General features: G+C 43.6%; 1 protein-coding gene across 1 annotated transcript; it reads right to left on the bottom strand.

Moving 5' to 3' along the window:
- Window positions 1-1,264: 1,264 nt before the first annotated feature.
- Window positions 1,265-13,142, bottom strand: asns (asparagine synthetase). Its single transcript, XM_042011753.1, has 12 exons — window positions 13,034-13,142; window positions 9,221-9,477; window positions 8,865-9,102; window positions 8,600-8,785; window positions 8,420-8,521; window positions 8,160-8,287; window positions 7,489-7,615; window positions 3,770-3,876; window positions 2,806-2,906; window positions 2,341-2,422; window positions 2,102-2,257; window positions 1,265-1,483 (listed from the first exon to the last, which is right to left on the bottom strand). Exons 2-12 carry the CDS (start codon window positions 9,467-9,469, stop codon window positions 1,274-1,276), a joined length of 1,686 nt encoding a protein of 561 aa, XP_041867687.1. The 5' UTR covers window positions 9,470-9,477; window positions 13,034-13,142; the 3' UTR covers window positions 1,265-1,273.
- Between the last annotated feature and the right edge of the window lie 2,777 nt (window positions 13,143-15,919).

Here is a 15,919-nt window from a genome sequence, read left to right on the forward strand (position 1 = left end):
CATGTGTTTATTTCCAATTTCAACAAATTACTGACATATTTTAGGAACTATTTATACTTTTCATTGCAACACTTTTCCGAACAGTCAAGCCGATGAGCCGTTTAATGGTCGCCTCTCATCAGAATGATGAAGCGAAGGCGGTGACGGTGGCCAAGCCTCCATCCTTCCTCTCATCCAGGTGAGAGGCAGGACGGAGGGACGGCTTGGTTTGGGATCGTTGTGCTAGCTTCATTCAGGAACCACTGAACGTGTCGGATGTCTCAGAAGGTGTGAAGAGCTCGTTTTTGGGTTTGGGAACAAAGCACCTGAACACATCACCCAGCCTGGAGGCATCTTCTGAGCCAGTCTGCCCCCCCGTTTCAGGCTGAAACCGGTATGTGATGCAGATGCTGCAGATTCACTGTTTGTGATTAATCCCAGACCAACGACGGCGATGCTACGACCAAACACTGCAGCTTTGTTTGCTCCGGCTGAACAGTCGGAGGAGCTCCTCACTTTCCCCTAGACGCTGCACTTCAAGGACTCCTACTTGGGGAACACACCGGCTCTTATTTACCCAAAATAAATAAAACAAACCTTGCTTTCTTTCTCTCTGAAACACCGCTGCCACTCATTTCTTCTGTTCTGTTGCACCGTTTAAATAAAAAGGTTCAATCTCATTTCTTCTGTTTTCATTTTTCTCCAAAAACCTTGTTAGATGTTTAAAGTGTGTTTCGCCTTTCAAACGGTATTTAAACAAACAGCCATCAGTTCCTCTAAACTTCTGCTGGTTTTTGCCTGATTTACCCAACAGACCAGCGACCAGAAGCTCTGCATAAAGTCTGTCGGTAACGACCCGTCAGCGACGCTGCCACTATCAGAGGACTTCTTCTGAAAAAACCCAACCACCAACGCACACACACACTCACACACACTCACCCACCCACCCACACACCTACCCACCCCCCCACACACACACCCACCCATCCACACACCTACCCATCCACACACACACACACACCCACACCCACACACACATCTACCCACCCACCCACACACCTACCCACCCCCACACACACACCCACCCACACCAGCCTCGCTGCTTTACAACAGTATAAATTTGGGACCTGTCTGACAGGCAGCTGTGGACTGTAGGAGGATGAACCCACATCAGTCTCCTCAGGCTGAGACAAACATTTTACGCGTTTCCAGATCATTTGCGTTTTCCTGAATGAATTATTAAAGAGCAGAAGCTAAAGCTAGACAGATTCAGAAGAGGCAGATGAGCGAGCGATCACTGGTCTTTATCAGGTTTGTAGATGGACAGGGTCCGGGCCGACGGGTCGGTGGCCTTGATCCAGCGTGGCATCCAGTAGTGGGGGAGCCACTTGGCCCGGCCCGGGTAACGCTTCTCAAACACCTGTCTGAAGTAGTAGGCCTCTTTGGTGCTGGGGGGGTTGTGGGGGAATGTCTTATGAGCCTTCTCCATCTGGTCATCATTCACCTGAGAGACGGGAAGAAGCTGCCATGAGAATTTCACCAAAATAAAACCACCCAATGTTTTCCAGACTTCCTCTCATTTAACCTCCAGTCCTCCCAGTTTAACGCAGACCACAGAAAACTGGGTTTCCTTTTACTTTTTACTGGCTCCATAAATATTCTAGCATCCCTAATGTAATAAAAGGAGAGGTGGCGCCACCTGGTGGCCAGTCAGTGCAAGTGAATTTTCTCATAAATTGTACATTTAAACTGATTCTATCTTTATATTACACATTTAACTTGCTACGGCTAACATGGCGGACGCGTTGGCGTATCACAGCAACGCGCTGAGCTGGTCAATGCAGCGTCACTGTCAATAAAAACGGGTGTGCAAGTGAACACGCCGCCTGTTCTTAAGTCATAAATAAATAACAAATTAAATAAACCATGACGTTACAGATGTTTTCGTTGGAGGAGGAAATGAATCTAGCTTAACTGATGAGGAGCTTGCACACGTGAGTTGCTTTAAAAGCAAAACTTTTCTCGTCTTTGGTGCCGTTATCAGCGGTTAGCTGGGCTAAGAGGGCCCTGAATGCATCGCGCTGTGCATGAGAGAAAAGCAGCTTCGTCCTGTTTTAGGTACCATGGACTCGATATGCTCCTGGAGGCAGGTGTACCAGGACTTCTTGGCAGACATCATGCCATCACTGAAGGCTTCTTTGCGTCTCCAGAGGATTTCATCAGGGATCAGGTTGAGACCCTTGAAGGCGCTTCTCAGAAGGTGTTTCTCCACTCCGTCCTGCTCACACAGAAAAACCCTGTTTAGAGAAAGTGATGCTGGACCTGTGGAACCAACGCCATGACCGCGGTAGGTTAACTGACCTTCGGGACCCTCATGTCCTCAGGGAGGGAAAGGTAGTATGATGTGAATCTGTGGTCAAGGAAAGGCACTCTGAGCTCCAGCCTGGAGAGAAAGAAAGAAAACGCGGTGACATGATCAACCAGAACTCCCTGAACGCGTCGTCATTCTGCAGAAATCTGCAGGAAAAATACCGATGCACAGAAAAGTTGCTGCTGCTGAACATTACAAATCAGTTTTTACCGTTTAAAGGTTCTTCTTCATGTTGCTGTTGAGGTCAAACGTAAAATTTCTCCTGACTACAGAAAACCAGCCTTCCTAAAAGCTGATGCATTACTAGTTTTCAGCTCTGTCATAAAGGACGCTTTCCGCACAGAATCCCATTTTCAGTCTATAACTTCACCAACTAGTTCAATGAAAGCAACTTTTCAGATCTGACTTCATGTTTTAGAGCTCTGCAGATGTAGCGGTGGAGTGAGGAGTGTTACCCGTGTGCAGCCGTGGTGCGATCAGCCCGGAGAACATCGAACAAGTAGAGCTCCTTCATTAGACGGACGCTGTCCTCTGCTGCCGCTTTAGGGGTCGGAGCCTGAAGGAGGAACACAGCTCTTAACTTAAATGATTTCCTTTGGGTAAATTCTGGCATCAAACAGCAGCTCTCCTGATTGAAGCCAGTTCACAGGCATTAACACAGAAGCTGAATGTGAGATGTTCATTTTAAGCCACAAAAAGCCTTACAAGTGATGAAGATGAGATTCTGTTCAGTTGTGAACATTCCCATGATGGACAGGAAGTTCTTAGTACCCCGGAGCAAGAAACCGCCCCTCTGGTTGCTCCTGTCCTCCATGACACGTCATTAACGGGGTGATTTATTGATGCAGTTATGTCACACTCGATTTTTAAATTGAAGCTAAAACTAGGTTGACGGTTCCCCCTTCTGCTGGACAGTCAAGTTAAACATCTAGAACGAGGCTTCTACGTCTTTTGGGTGATGGACGGGACGTGCAGCGTGGCGGAGGGAAGCAGCAGTGTGAGAGATGAACAACACTGAGCTAACGTTAGCTTCAGCTAACAGTGATGTGAAAACTTCTCATCCAGCCCAACCACAGAAGCTTCTGCAATTTTTATGTTATATCTGACAAATAGGAACAATATCTCGACCCTGCTATCCACCCTCTTAAAGCTTTAGCTGGATAGTAAAATGTAGTTAAAGGGAAACCTGTTTTAGCGAATGAGCAGGGGATGAGAAAGTTTCCTGTCTGAACATTCAGGAAGTCATCTTCAAGCTGCTGTATTGTGGAGATGTATTAAAAGCTTTTATTCTGCTTCCTGGTTTTATATCTAAATAAAGTTGTCAAACTGTTTATTGATGAAAAAGCCACGAGTGGCAACAGAAGATGGAGGATGGGATGGGGCAGTGAAGATGCCAGAACCGGTTCATGGAGGACTTGCCTTGTGGAAGTAGATGTATCCTTGTGTCAGCTCATCAGATCCCTCCCCGGAGAAGATCACCACACTTTCCGTCTTCTCTCTGATGTACTTGGACACCAGGTACATCCCTGTCAGAGAATCACAGATCAGTTCCAGCTCAAACAGCCAGAATTAAAAACAGACGGTGACTGTGAGGACAGACCAGTAAAAGGCATTAATATAGCAAATGTTATGATGGGATGTCAATCTGGGTCCAAACATGCTACAGTCTGGATTTTAGGTCCTTATTTAACAATGAAAAGAAGCAACTGTGGCCCAGTTAATAACCCATTCACCCCCCATTGAACCCTTCAACCATCTAACTGGTTCCACTGGATTTAAGAGTAATTCAGCCGAGTCACTGAGGAGGAAGAGGAATGTGGTGATGCAGCATAAACATTTACGTCCGATCCAACGAGCTCTTCGTTCAGCAAATCATTGAAAGCCATCAAACTTTCAGGCCGTCTGGATGACGGCGTACAGCTGGCGGCCTCCAGCTTTCAGGAAAATCTGCTTTCTAATCAGAATTTCCCTGAAAGCGCCATCGTTGGGGCGGCGGTCTCTGCGGCGCCGTTAATGCTGCACATGTCATCTGGTGGAGATTCAAGCAGCCGCGAGCAGGAGAACCGAGGAAATGATGCCACAAAATATATATAAAAAATCCCTAAATTCAATGACACTAAATGAAATTTTTGGTTGATGGCAAGCAGGAACGCTGCTCCGCTTCCTCCAGATGGTCTCTGATCCAGAGCTTCTCATTTCCATCAGGGAGTCATTGATCAGATCAGCTGAGCAGTTTGGTGCCCAGAAGTCGGCCAGCTCCCAAAAACAGTCATTTTTCTGTCAAAATGTTTCACAAATATCAAACAGGATGAAATTATGACTTAAAAAAAGATCCATTTCCATCTGATCCGGCAGAATGAGAAGGAATTCTGATCCGGAGACGTGGTGTAAACATGAAAAATAAAAGTGTAGCTTCACGGATGTGGTAAATAAAAGGGGTAGAAAACAGAAGTGGTCTGTTTCAGAGGTTCCTGAACGCATCACAAAGCGGCTGTAAAAGGAACGTCGTGGTTCGACGCCGCACGTGCGGCTGGGAATAAAAACTGAATTCATCTCACTGAATTTAACTCTGAATGTTTGGGGAGTTTCAGCATCTCTTGAATTTAAATCAAAATAATAAAGTTTTTCATTTCATTCCTTGTAAAATACTTGTGCAAGCTGGCTTCTGTACAATTTCTTCTTCTGTGGTGCTTGAGAAGTTCTCCAAATACATGAAATGTATTTCTAAAACAGAGGAAAAGTTCAATTTAGGTCAAGAAATATCCCAACCTAGACAACCCACCACCCTGTCGTTAATAAAAGATCAGCCTTGGTCTTTAAAAGAAATGTTTAAATTGTGTGTAATATTGTGAGATTTACAAGAAAACATTTCTGCTGTAATTATTTAAATAAATAACAGAATTAATCAAAGTTCTGTCTCATGACTAAAGTTTATGTTCTGGTCCTAAAAATGTAGTAAAACTCATGTAAACTGGTTTCTGTTAATAACTTACAGAGTGACGTGATGATGAGACAAACTCTGCAGACATTTTTAATCAAATAAAGCATATGTGTCAAACTCGAGGCCCGCGGCCCACATCTGGCCTGTGAATGAATTATCTTTGGTCTGCGTGATCAGAGCTGGCTCGCTGATCAAGTGCACGCACCACCATAACACTACAAGTCCCACAATGCACTGCCAGTGTCGGTAGGTCAGTACACGGGCCTGCGAGCGTGTACCTCATTCGTTCTCTAGCGGCCTGACGGAGTTACTCACCTTCGTGAACGACCCTCTCCCCTCATAAATGGCTAAAAGAAAAGTGGACTTTAAAAACAGAGAATGTGTTTGTGGATGTAAAGGACAAAGACGTGTCTCTGTGTGGAGACAGTGTGGCTGTAATGAAAGAAAACAACGTAAACGAAGCATCACAACAGATTCAAGCATCTGGGGCGGCGTGGCTCAGTGGGTAGAGCGGTCGTCTTGTAGCCTGAGGGTTGCCGGTTCGATCTTCAGCCAAGTCTAGCTCATGTCGAAGTGTCCCTGAGCAAGACAACAAACCCCTACTTGCTCCTGATGGGTCGCAGCTTCTGCCATCAGTGTGTGAATGTGTGTGTGAATGTGATATATGATGTCAAGCGCTATATAAACACAGACCATTTATCATCTGGACAGGAAACTAAGGATCCAAGAGGTAGAAGAGTTATTAACCGTTTAGAAACCAGAGTTTTTAAGGTTTTAAAGTGAAACTGAGAAAAAATGTTGAAAATGAACCAGAGTTTAGATGGTAGTAAAATTACTCATCTAACTTCATCCTGTGGCTTCACAGCTGTGTTAGACTCTCTTGCCATTTCGGATGATTTTTCAGATGGGGAAATTAGTTTTTGCTGCTCTGTAGAAAATGTTTTCGCATGAGTGAGTCTTTAAAAAGAAATGCAACAGATTTTAACAGACCTTTTTTTCCATTATAATCAATGTTTTCTAGGCAGTAACAGACTGTTAGTTCCAGGTTCAGTATGTGCAATAAGGTCATTTTAATAAGTTTGTAATAACACTGACCCAGTCCGGCTCTCAACTAATTCTAGACCATCAAACAGCTCAGAGCCACAAAACCAGTTTGACTCTTAAAAATAACTTGGAATAAACAAACTGTTATCTGCTTTTTATGTGTCATGATTAAAGACCTGCACAGCTTCAGAGCTCATGTACCGACAGCAGATCTGCTGGAGCCGGATCAGCCCAGATGTTTGTCGTTCTAATGCTCCTCAAATCAGAGACGTGTCCAAAATCTAAATTCTTTTGTGTATTCTCCACTCCTCTGGAGCCATGAAGGAAGACCTCCGGTCGCAGCTCCATGATAATACATTAACAATTCAAGAAAATAAAAATGTTTCCTGTAACATGAGAAGAAAATAAGAAGTGTCTCCATAATGCAGAGGCTGGTAAACTCAACTTTAACCATTAAGGAAAAAACAGGGTTATGAGATTATTCTAGTCATCATGCAGACAGAATAATCTGATTTCCTTTATCTGATTATGAGAAATTAGATTAATGCATCTAGATTTCTCCCCAACACTCACGTGGACCCATTAATGCAATTCATTTAGCATGAGCATAAAACTGCATCTTTCGATATTTAGCAGCTCATTAGCTTCCACGTTAGCAGCTAAAGCTAAGGTCGCGGGCGCCGCCATGTTCAACAAAGACAGGAGGTACTGAAAACAGGAAGTTATGTCACCATGGTCGAACTGGAAAATGAAGTCCAGGGTTTTTAGAATATCACATTTCAGAAGTGGAAGCAGACGAGACATCAGATTACAGTAATCCGATTACTTCCAGTTATCAGATTTTGATGCTCATGTAAACGGGCTCAGTGTGTGTGACAACACAGTGCAGCATGGAGGTGGCCGCATCAGAGAGGACCTGAAAATCAATCTGTGGTAACGACTTTAACATCGTTATACAAAACACACCCAACACGGAGCGGGAGGAGTTTCACCACGATGAGCCGTGACCTGATGTAACCTGAGCTGTTTGAAAACATTCAGATCCTCCAGGCACTGATCACCGCCAGACTGACCTGAATGTCTGCTGCGTTTCCTGATCGGATGCGAGCGTGAACAGAAGGAAACCTTAACGTTTACTTCCTGCTGAACTCACCAACAGAGGCACGTATGGTGGTGATGTCGTAGGTCTCCAGGTGGAAGATGACCTCCTCCACAGCCTGGATGCCTTCCTCTGCCGTAAAGTTCACCTCATGGTGTTCGCTGCCGATGTGAGCCGCCACCTGAACAAACATAAACCTGCTGATGACTAAAAACCCTCCAGAATCCATGATGGTGGCTTCATCATCATGTCCAGGTCTAAATAGAGGTCTCTTAGCAACATAGTAGTGATGGTGATGTTTTTATGATGAAATGTGATAAATAATGTTATCATGGATCATTGTGCATTTACCAGATAGAGTCTCTGAATAAAACTACATTTAGCTGTTGGAATTTTAAACCTCCTGGAAGCAGTGATGCCAACCCTGGTCCTCCAGGCCGACTATCCTGCAGGGATTAGACATTTTGCTGCTGCAACACACCAGATTCAAAGTAAATGGATCTCTGACGAGCTCTGCACAGGTCTGCTTCCGACCCAGTAGTTTAGTCAGGTGTGCTGCAGCAGGGAAACATAGAAAGTCTGCAGGAAAGTGCTCCTTCAAGGTCCCTGATTGAAGGGTTAAGCTATCCATTACGATTTACCCCGCAGGGTTACACACTACCCGTCCTGCACTGACCACACGGTTAGGAAACCTATCAGCTGCTCCGTGTTGGAGCTGAACTGACCTTGCGAGCAGCCAGGATGTCTGGACTATCATCTGAGCCGATTGAAAATGTCTGGATGGTGTAGTCCAGCTTCTCCTCTTTGGCCAGTTTAATCAGTATAGAAGCGACCAAACTAGAGTCCAAACCACCTGAGTAATGAACGAGAGGGTTAAACATCATTAAATGACACTTTGAATTCATTGGGGAACCAAGAATACAAACGTTGCTGATGGATTTGCATCATTCTCGCTGATTCTTGCCGTGTTTCACGACAAACTTACCCGACAGAAGACAACCGATTCTCCTGTGAGCCATGAGCCGTTTCTTCACAGCGTTTTCCAGCAGGGTCCTGATGTTGGTTTGCACCGTTTCCTCATCAAAACCTGTGCAAAAACACGTTTTCCTCTGTCAGATGCCATCTAACAGGCTGACACACGAAGTAAAAGTCGTACCCGTCTTACGTCTGGACAGCTCGTCCACGGTGTCGTAGCGAGCGTGAGCCGGCTCCTGTGTGCAGCAGTGAAACTGCTCCAACTGAACGGACTCAACTTTGCCGTTAAGCTTCAAATCAAAGGCCTCAACGTGTCCGGGGAGGAAGGGGACGATGCTGGCTGCGGTGGACATCGAGTGGGTGATGTCTATGAGGCCTGTTGCAAACATGACAAGTTAATCGGTGCCAACAATCAGGTTTTTAAGAAGGAGGCAGATTCAAGTAGAAGTTGGTACCTTTGGCCTCTGAGCAGACGGCAAGGAATCCATCGTCTGTGAGGAACTTGAACATAGGCCGCACGCCGTATGTATCCCTCCCCAGATGGACTTTTCTGTTGGCGGTGTCCAGCAGAATGAAAGCAAAGACACCATCCAGGAGGGAAGCCATCTTCTTGATGCCAAATCTATCGTACAAGTGAAGCAAAATCTCACCGTCCATCTTGGTTTGGTAGTCGAAGTCAAACTCTTTCCTCAGCTGGAAGAACAAAACATAAATAAAACTTTAGAACAAATCTACTGATGTGGGCTTCTGTTCAAAAGCTCCAGCAGCCACAGATGTGTCTGGTTTGAGAAGAAGAGGAAGCAACTCTTACTCTGTGGTGGTTGTAAATCTCTCCGTTGTAGCAGAGCCAGAGGTAGGGGAACTTCTTGACACGCAGCGGCTGCATGCCATGCAGCTGGTCCACGATGGCCAGCCGATGGAAGCCGAAGCAGCAGTTGGTGAAGCCGTTGACGTTTTCAAAGCGGAAGGCGTCGGGACCCCGGTGAGCGATCTTCATGGCACACGTGCACTGAATCGACAGGCACTCGTCGCTGCCAAACAAAGCCCAGATGCCGCACATTTTCACACCTGGAGAGGGTGGAAACAAAAAGTTTGGGTCATCCATGGGTGTCAAGTCAGAGGACGTCTCTGCAGCGCATCTTTCCCACATCCTCCGTTTTAACAGACCTCAGAGTTGCTCAAACCTGCAGATGCACAATATGCACAATATGCATGATACGCTTTTCTGGCTTCAGTGGTCTTCTGTTCATGATGAGTGGGGTGTGTTATAGTGCAGGGTGACGTACTGGTTCATACGGAAAACTTTACTTTCTTCTACCACAAACACTGGTTTAAACGGCCTAAACAACAGTGGGAACCTGGTGCAGCAGGAAACTGTTTGAGGGGGGACCGTTTTCACTGCTGCACCACTAACCCTGCAGATCATAGACATTTATACACATTTGCCTCATAGACTGACGCTGCCTATTGGAGCTGACGATCAACGTGGCCGCCATCTTGGATGGGTCTCCCATGCGCCTCCAAAGCATTTATTTCTAAGGTGTATGCCCAACGACAATCATCGCAACTCCATGAATCTTTACCCGATTTTCTGACGGTTTGCTTTGTTACAAACAGCAGAGACGTCGTTATGATGCAGGTCACATTAAAAACACCTGCTTTCATGCTGAAATCAGTTCTATTTAGCTCTTTAACAAAGACATGGGAAAATATTAATAAATGTATAAATGACTTAATCTGACACTTTAATAAAAGTTTGATCATTTGAATTTATTTCTGTTACACGAACGCACGCACACACGGGCAACTAAAACCCTTGAAGAAGTGTTTTGCACCATTTCTTGGGTGTGCTGGCACTCTGTAACTCCACGGTAGTTTGGCAATGTGGTGCAGCCTTACTTTGATTCTCATTTTCAAACTGGGTTTCAGCAATGTCCTGAGGTCACATATGGCGGCAGAAACGTTTGCAAATGAGGACGGGAGCTCTTCCTCTGCCATTAAAGTGAATGTCGGCAGCTGATCGGGACACAGTCTCATCTTGTGCGGCCACATTGCCTGACCCACTTGGTGTGACACCACAATGTATCAGACCGTGAAAAAAGCCCTGGAACCGCCCTGCAGAGGGATTGTTATTCCAGCCTCCTAAAAAAATAATTATAATAATCAAAAACATTAAGCTGTTTGATGGGGACAGTGAGAGTCATGAAGTATATATCTTTTGAGGTTAAGTAAGGAAACTGTATACCAATTTGTCCCCACAGGTAGGCTATAAAAGGTAAGTATTATATTATATTGCACTGGTTAATGCAACTGTAGGCTACACAATATACGGGCACAGTTGCTGGCACTGTCTTGACTCCGGTTGGTTCTGAAGCTAGACTGAAATGTGGACACTCATCCAATATGGCGGCACTGCTGCATCACGCTCCAGCGTGTGATGAGGCGTCTACGTATATGCTGCAGATGAACATGATGACGCATCTGTTGTCATGGAGATACTTTAGTTTTAAAAAGGTCAGACGTGGACAAAACTACGGTTTGTTTGAGGACGGTCGTTATTTTCACTTCTGAGAGTTTCAGGGAAGAAAATTGTAAGTGAAATCCAGCCACGGTCTGTTTCCTCCATGTAACATCACGGTAGCCAATCAGACGTCATGGTGATGTTTTACTGGTTTAATGCAGGCTCTGAGCCTTACGATTTATTATATTTATTGCATTAATATATTACCTTATATTCCATTTAAGAAACAGAATAATCTTATATCAATCTGTAAAAAGATTCATTTTAATCTTACTTAATTTACTCATTAATATTTTGCATTTTAATTTTTTTCCTCCTCCTCTCAAAGACACTGAACACATCTATCCACAATTCCCAAAACATCTTTTTAATGTTTTGGGAGAACTTGTAAAACATTAAAAGCACTCTTTAAAAGTGTTTTTAATGTTTTAAAGCAATTTGCATGTTGTTTATTTTTATCTAATTTCAATCCTTTATTCATTCTAATTTGTTGTATGTGAAGCATCTTTGAGTACCTTGTAGAGCGCTCTGTAAATAAAGCCTTTTACCTCTATGCCCCTGCAATTATTATATTTATTTTCCTATTAAAAAAAAGGTGCAAAATGTTATCAGTACAGGTAGTGATATTAGTGAAAAAGTACCATAAACTAACAGTATCTCGTAGAGAGGAACAATTTTGCTTTCACCCATAGTGCTTTATAAAAGTAGATAAAAGCAAGAGGTGGAAAGACACAACTCACCAATCCACACACCCAAAGACCTGCTTTTAATACGTTCTGTGGAGAAAGGTCAAGATCTGTGGATGTTGGTCAGTGGAAGATGTAAACACCCAGCCATCCAAGGAGGACAAATTAGTCAGATACTTTTTTTTAAAACAAATTGGTGAATTAATTTATTGGATACGGAGACAGAGCTCTTGGCTGTCCTGTGGGATTCTGCAGAATTCTGGATGTTATGGATGCAAATACCGACAAAAATACTAAAACAGAAGCACAATCTGCTGTGTGAAAGCTTCAGGCCATAATAATGGTGGCATGGAAATCTGATACTCTGAGTCCTTGATCTGAAGGGCCTCTGGGTGCATGTGAATCCCATCTCGACCAACAGAGGCTTGCTGGTAGAAACTTGTTTCTTTATCTCTTTCATTAATGGCACAGTAACAGGATCCATGGTTTGACCCTCCTATTGCGGGACAGGTACCTACGTCGCCATCTGTGAAGAAACATGCTTGTGGTTTAGGGCTTGCTGAGACTTCTCTACATTGTGTAGGAGGTCAAACGAGGACGTCAGACTACACTTTAACTCTGACGTCATCCGTGCGCCGCCTGGTGGAGGTGGCCAGACGGCCGTTACACGTTAATGATAGCACCAGCGTTGTGTGTCATTTATTCATAAAAATAAGGGGAGGAAATCCCTAAAATGAAGTATTCAGTTTTATTAATGATGCTTAAAGGAAGCCGGCTCTGGACCGGCACGCGACATCTCAATTTCCATTACAAAGACTTGCCAGCTGTGACTTTATCCATGCATAATGCTAACAAAACACTATTTAAGTAAACACAGGAAAGATGCGCTACTGTACGGTTGATTGTAAAAGACTGCGTCAGTGTAACGTGTGTTAGGGTGTAGTTTTCATTCACCGAGCGTGGACTCCATCAATGCGGAATCCCACCGGTTTAAACTCTTCACAGAGCTTCAGCTTGTGTCCAGCAGCGCGGTTTGGCAGCTTTCTGGGTTTTTTACCTTATATTTGTTCAATCTGACACAAAAACAGTTAACGTCTTGCTGCACACTTTAAGTGGACGTGTTGAACTGGGATTTCCTGCCTTTATCTTCCTCTTGGTCCTTTCTTATTGTCAAACTTTTCTCCGAAACGCGATGCTCCTCGGTGGTCGAACTTTACGCCGAATCCTTACTAACATCATCCAAAAGCGCCATGAATCTCGAATGAATGCGGTGAATGAGCGTATACTTTTAAATAACCTAAACACATTTAATTTAAATGAGAACAGATGAATTGTTTCCTGAAGGATTCTACAAACAAGTATTTTTTTTTACCACGAACACAACGTTAAACTGTTCAGTTCCAGTTATTTAACTTACCTTCCAGTTGTTACCCACAGATAAATGCTGAAACTCCACTGACACTAGCTTTTTATTCAGAGCTTAACTGATGCAACCGCTGACACCAACAGGGGAGGCGGCACGTGGGAGACCGGAAATGCATCAAGTTTTACGAATAAGCGTATTAAGAATAAGAGCTCCAAAAAATACTGAATGAATGAATGAATGAATGAATGAATGAATGAATGAATGAATGAATGAATGGTCATCATTAACCTTGAAAAAAAATTTACACTAAATTGAAATTTTTATATTCTTTAGTGTTTATCGGATAATTTCAGAAAGCCGTGTGCACATTTTCATTTTCTTTGGTAAAATTATGGCGTTAATAACAACAGAGGGTTTTTTAGTGCTGTAAGTTTCAGGCTACTATAAATCATTTACGATGGTTTTATTTTGAAGGTTACATTGCCCAGCCTTTTATTTCCGGTGACGTACCATCTCACCCCGAAACGGCAGCATAATTTTATATTGCATCATCTGCGTGCATGAAGTGAAACATTTAGCTCTATAATCTTGCACAAACGGAAGTTTAAATGTAAAAAAAAAACAAAAAACTGTCACCTAAAAGCAAGCTGGATAAATACTTAGGACTAAAACCTTTACGAGCTTTAAAAACTGATTAAAAAATTAATGAAAGTATTTTAAAATTAATCTGGAAGCACACATGACGACAATGCTTCCTTTCTTTTCCAGCTTTACACACCAGACTTTAGGTACAACTCAGAGTCCTGCCACATACAGAAGTATTCAGATGATACAATCCCGTGGTCAGGAGGAGGGAACAGGGACCCTGTGGAGGCCTTAACAGACTGGAGTCAGTTAACTGTCCGCACCTAGCCAGCCAGGGAGGGGCCTTATCTATCTGTCTGTCTGTCTGTCTGTCCATCCGTCCATCCGTCCGTCCGTCCGTCCTTCCATCTATCTATCTATCTATCTATCTATCTATCTATCTATCTATCTATCTATCTATCTATCTATCTATCTATCTATCTATCTGTCTGTCTGTCTATCTGTCTGCTTGCCTGCCTGCCGTCTGTTTGTCAGTCTGTCCGTGTAAAGACCTGGTCTGAACCAGCTTTCAGTACTTTTCTGAGTCTTGGGATTTTTAGGGCATCTTACTTCCTGTTCCTGCAGGGTGGAGCTGTGGGGAGGTGGTGGGGGTGGAGCAGCTGCTGCAGGTGGTTTAGGCCCCTGCTGTAGTCCCTGCACCCTCCTCCACTATGGCCACTGCCACTTTGTACTGGGCCTGTCTCCTAACCTTGAAGCACTGCTGCATGCTTTCAGAAGTTTAATTACTGTACTTGACAGCTTGCAGCTCTTCCACATGGCAGCTCCAGCTCAGGCCTAACAGCTCTCATCAGGTCAGACTGGCCCAGATCACCATTACACTAAAAATGTCCGCGCTGCTGTAGGACTCTGTTACCTTTATAAGCACATGACAGTGGTGCTGCAGGATTTTTAGAGTAGGCCACACAATTCCTAATTGTATTGGCAACATTTGTATCACGAGTACAAAATGAACCACAAGTTCTTCATTTCATTGCTTAAAAAGACACGACTGGCAAAAGACACACACACACAAAATCCAAATCTTGTTTTCCTGAAACTTTTCTTTATTTTCTTATTTCCTTTATTTCTTAACTAAATGTAGTGTTATTTAGAGACTCTATGGTAAATGCACAACGAGTGATCCATGATAACACCATTATTTAGCACATTTCTGTATCCACGTTGTGCTTGCTGTTGATGAAGTCTTGTGGACCTCTGAACTCCTCTGCTTTCCATCTTTTATCGGTTCAACATTTACTGTGTCATCCATCTTTTCTGACAGGTCAGGTGCAGTTTTTCTTCATGATCTCAGTCCTCATATTTTCATTATCCCTTTAATGCAAAGACACCAGTGTTTGTGCCACCTTTCCAAGGATCTAGTGGAGTTTTAAGGGTTAAAGCTGGTGGAGTAAATCTGACAAATGGGCAGCTGCAGCTGTCTACTCCACCCCCATCTCATCAGTGGGGGGAGGAAATCTTTTGCCATGGCTCAGATCTGCAGGAGAGGGACTTTTTCCGTTGACCAGATACCTGGTGAAATAATAACTGGTGAAGGACACTCATGTTATTGTTCTTTTTCCGGAGTACCTACTTGTTTCTTATGCTAAATTACATGTTGCTTTCTTGTCTTGGCTACAGCAGCTAGCAGTTGCACTTGTCAGCTAATCTCTTCCACTCGGTCATTCACTTGTTATTTGACAAGTCGTTGATATTGTTTAAAATAACTTCTTGTCTTTCATTCATGGGCTTCTTTGGACAACATACATTTAGCTTTTTTTCCATCTGATTTTCTTCTGAAGGGTCAGTTGTCACCAATCCATTTGTTGGAGGTGGTGATGTCCATTGGCATAGATGTTCACCCTCATGTTCTATTTGTTTAAATGGGAGTTAAATTCAATCAAATCCAACTAAATCCTGCATGAAGGTGGTCCTGGCCCAGGTTTGAGTCACATGACCTCCTCTTAACCTATTCAATTACTATTAAATAAAGACTAGTAGCAGGGTTCTGAATTAACACCCAATAATTTAATTTCAATTAAATTAAAATCAGTTTTATTAGTACAGCACCAATTCATAACAAAGTCATCTCAGTGCGTTTTACAGAGATGAATTCAAGCCCATTCATCGTGATCATGTTAAAACAAAAACACATCATTCCAGTTTATGACTGTGTTCATACAAGCCGGAAGCCAAGAGCACACACGTGTTTTTATTTCTCCTGGCAGCGCCATCACATTTCCCTCAGAGCCGGTGGGACAAACTCCAGCAGGTGTAGAAAATGGATGGATGACCTGTTTCATTTTGTATCCAAGT

This window comes from Melanotaenia boesemani, chromosome 17 (assembly GCF_017639745.1).
Source record: "Melanotaenia boesemani isolate fMelBoe1 chromosome 17, fMelBoe1.pri, whole genome shotgun sequence".
Taxonomy (NCBI): Eukaryota; Metazoa; Chordata; class Actinopteri; order Atheriniformes; family Melanotaeniidae; genus Melanotaenia; species Melanotaenia boesemani.

Bases quoted from the DNA above. Each gene is read 5' to 3' on its own strand.
- asns (XM_042011753.1), bottom strand. From the start codon at position 9,469: ATGTGCGGCATCTGGGCTTTGTTTGGCAGCGACGAGTGCCTGTCGATT. The intron at 8,786-8,864 runs GTACCAACTTCT...TGTTTGCAACAG, and splicing joins CGTCTGCTCAGAGGCCAAAG to GCCTCATAGACATCACCCAC. The intron at 1,484-2,101 runs GTACCTAAAACA...CCCGTCTCTCAG, and splicing joins AGGAGCATATCGAGTCCATG to GTGAATGATGACCAGATGGA.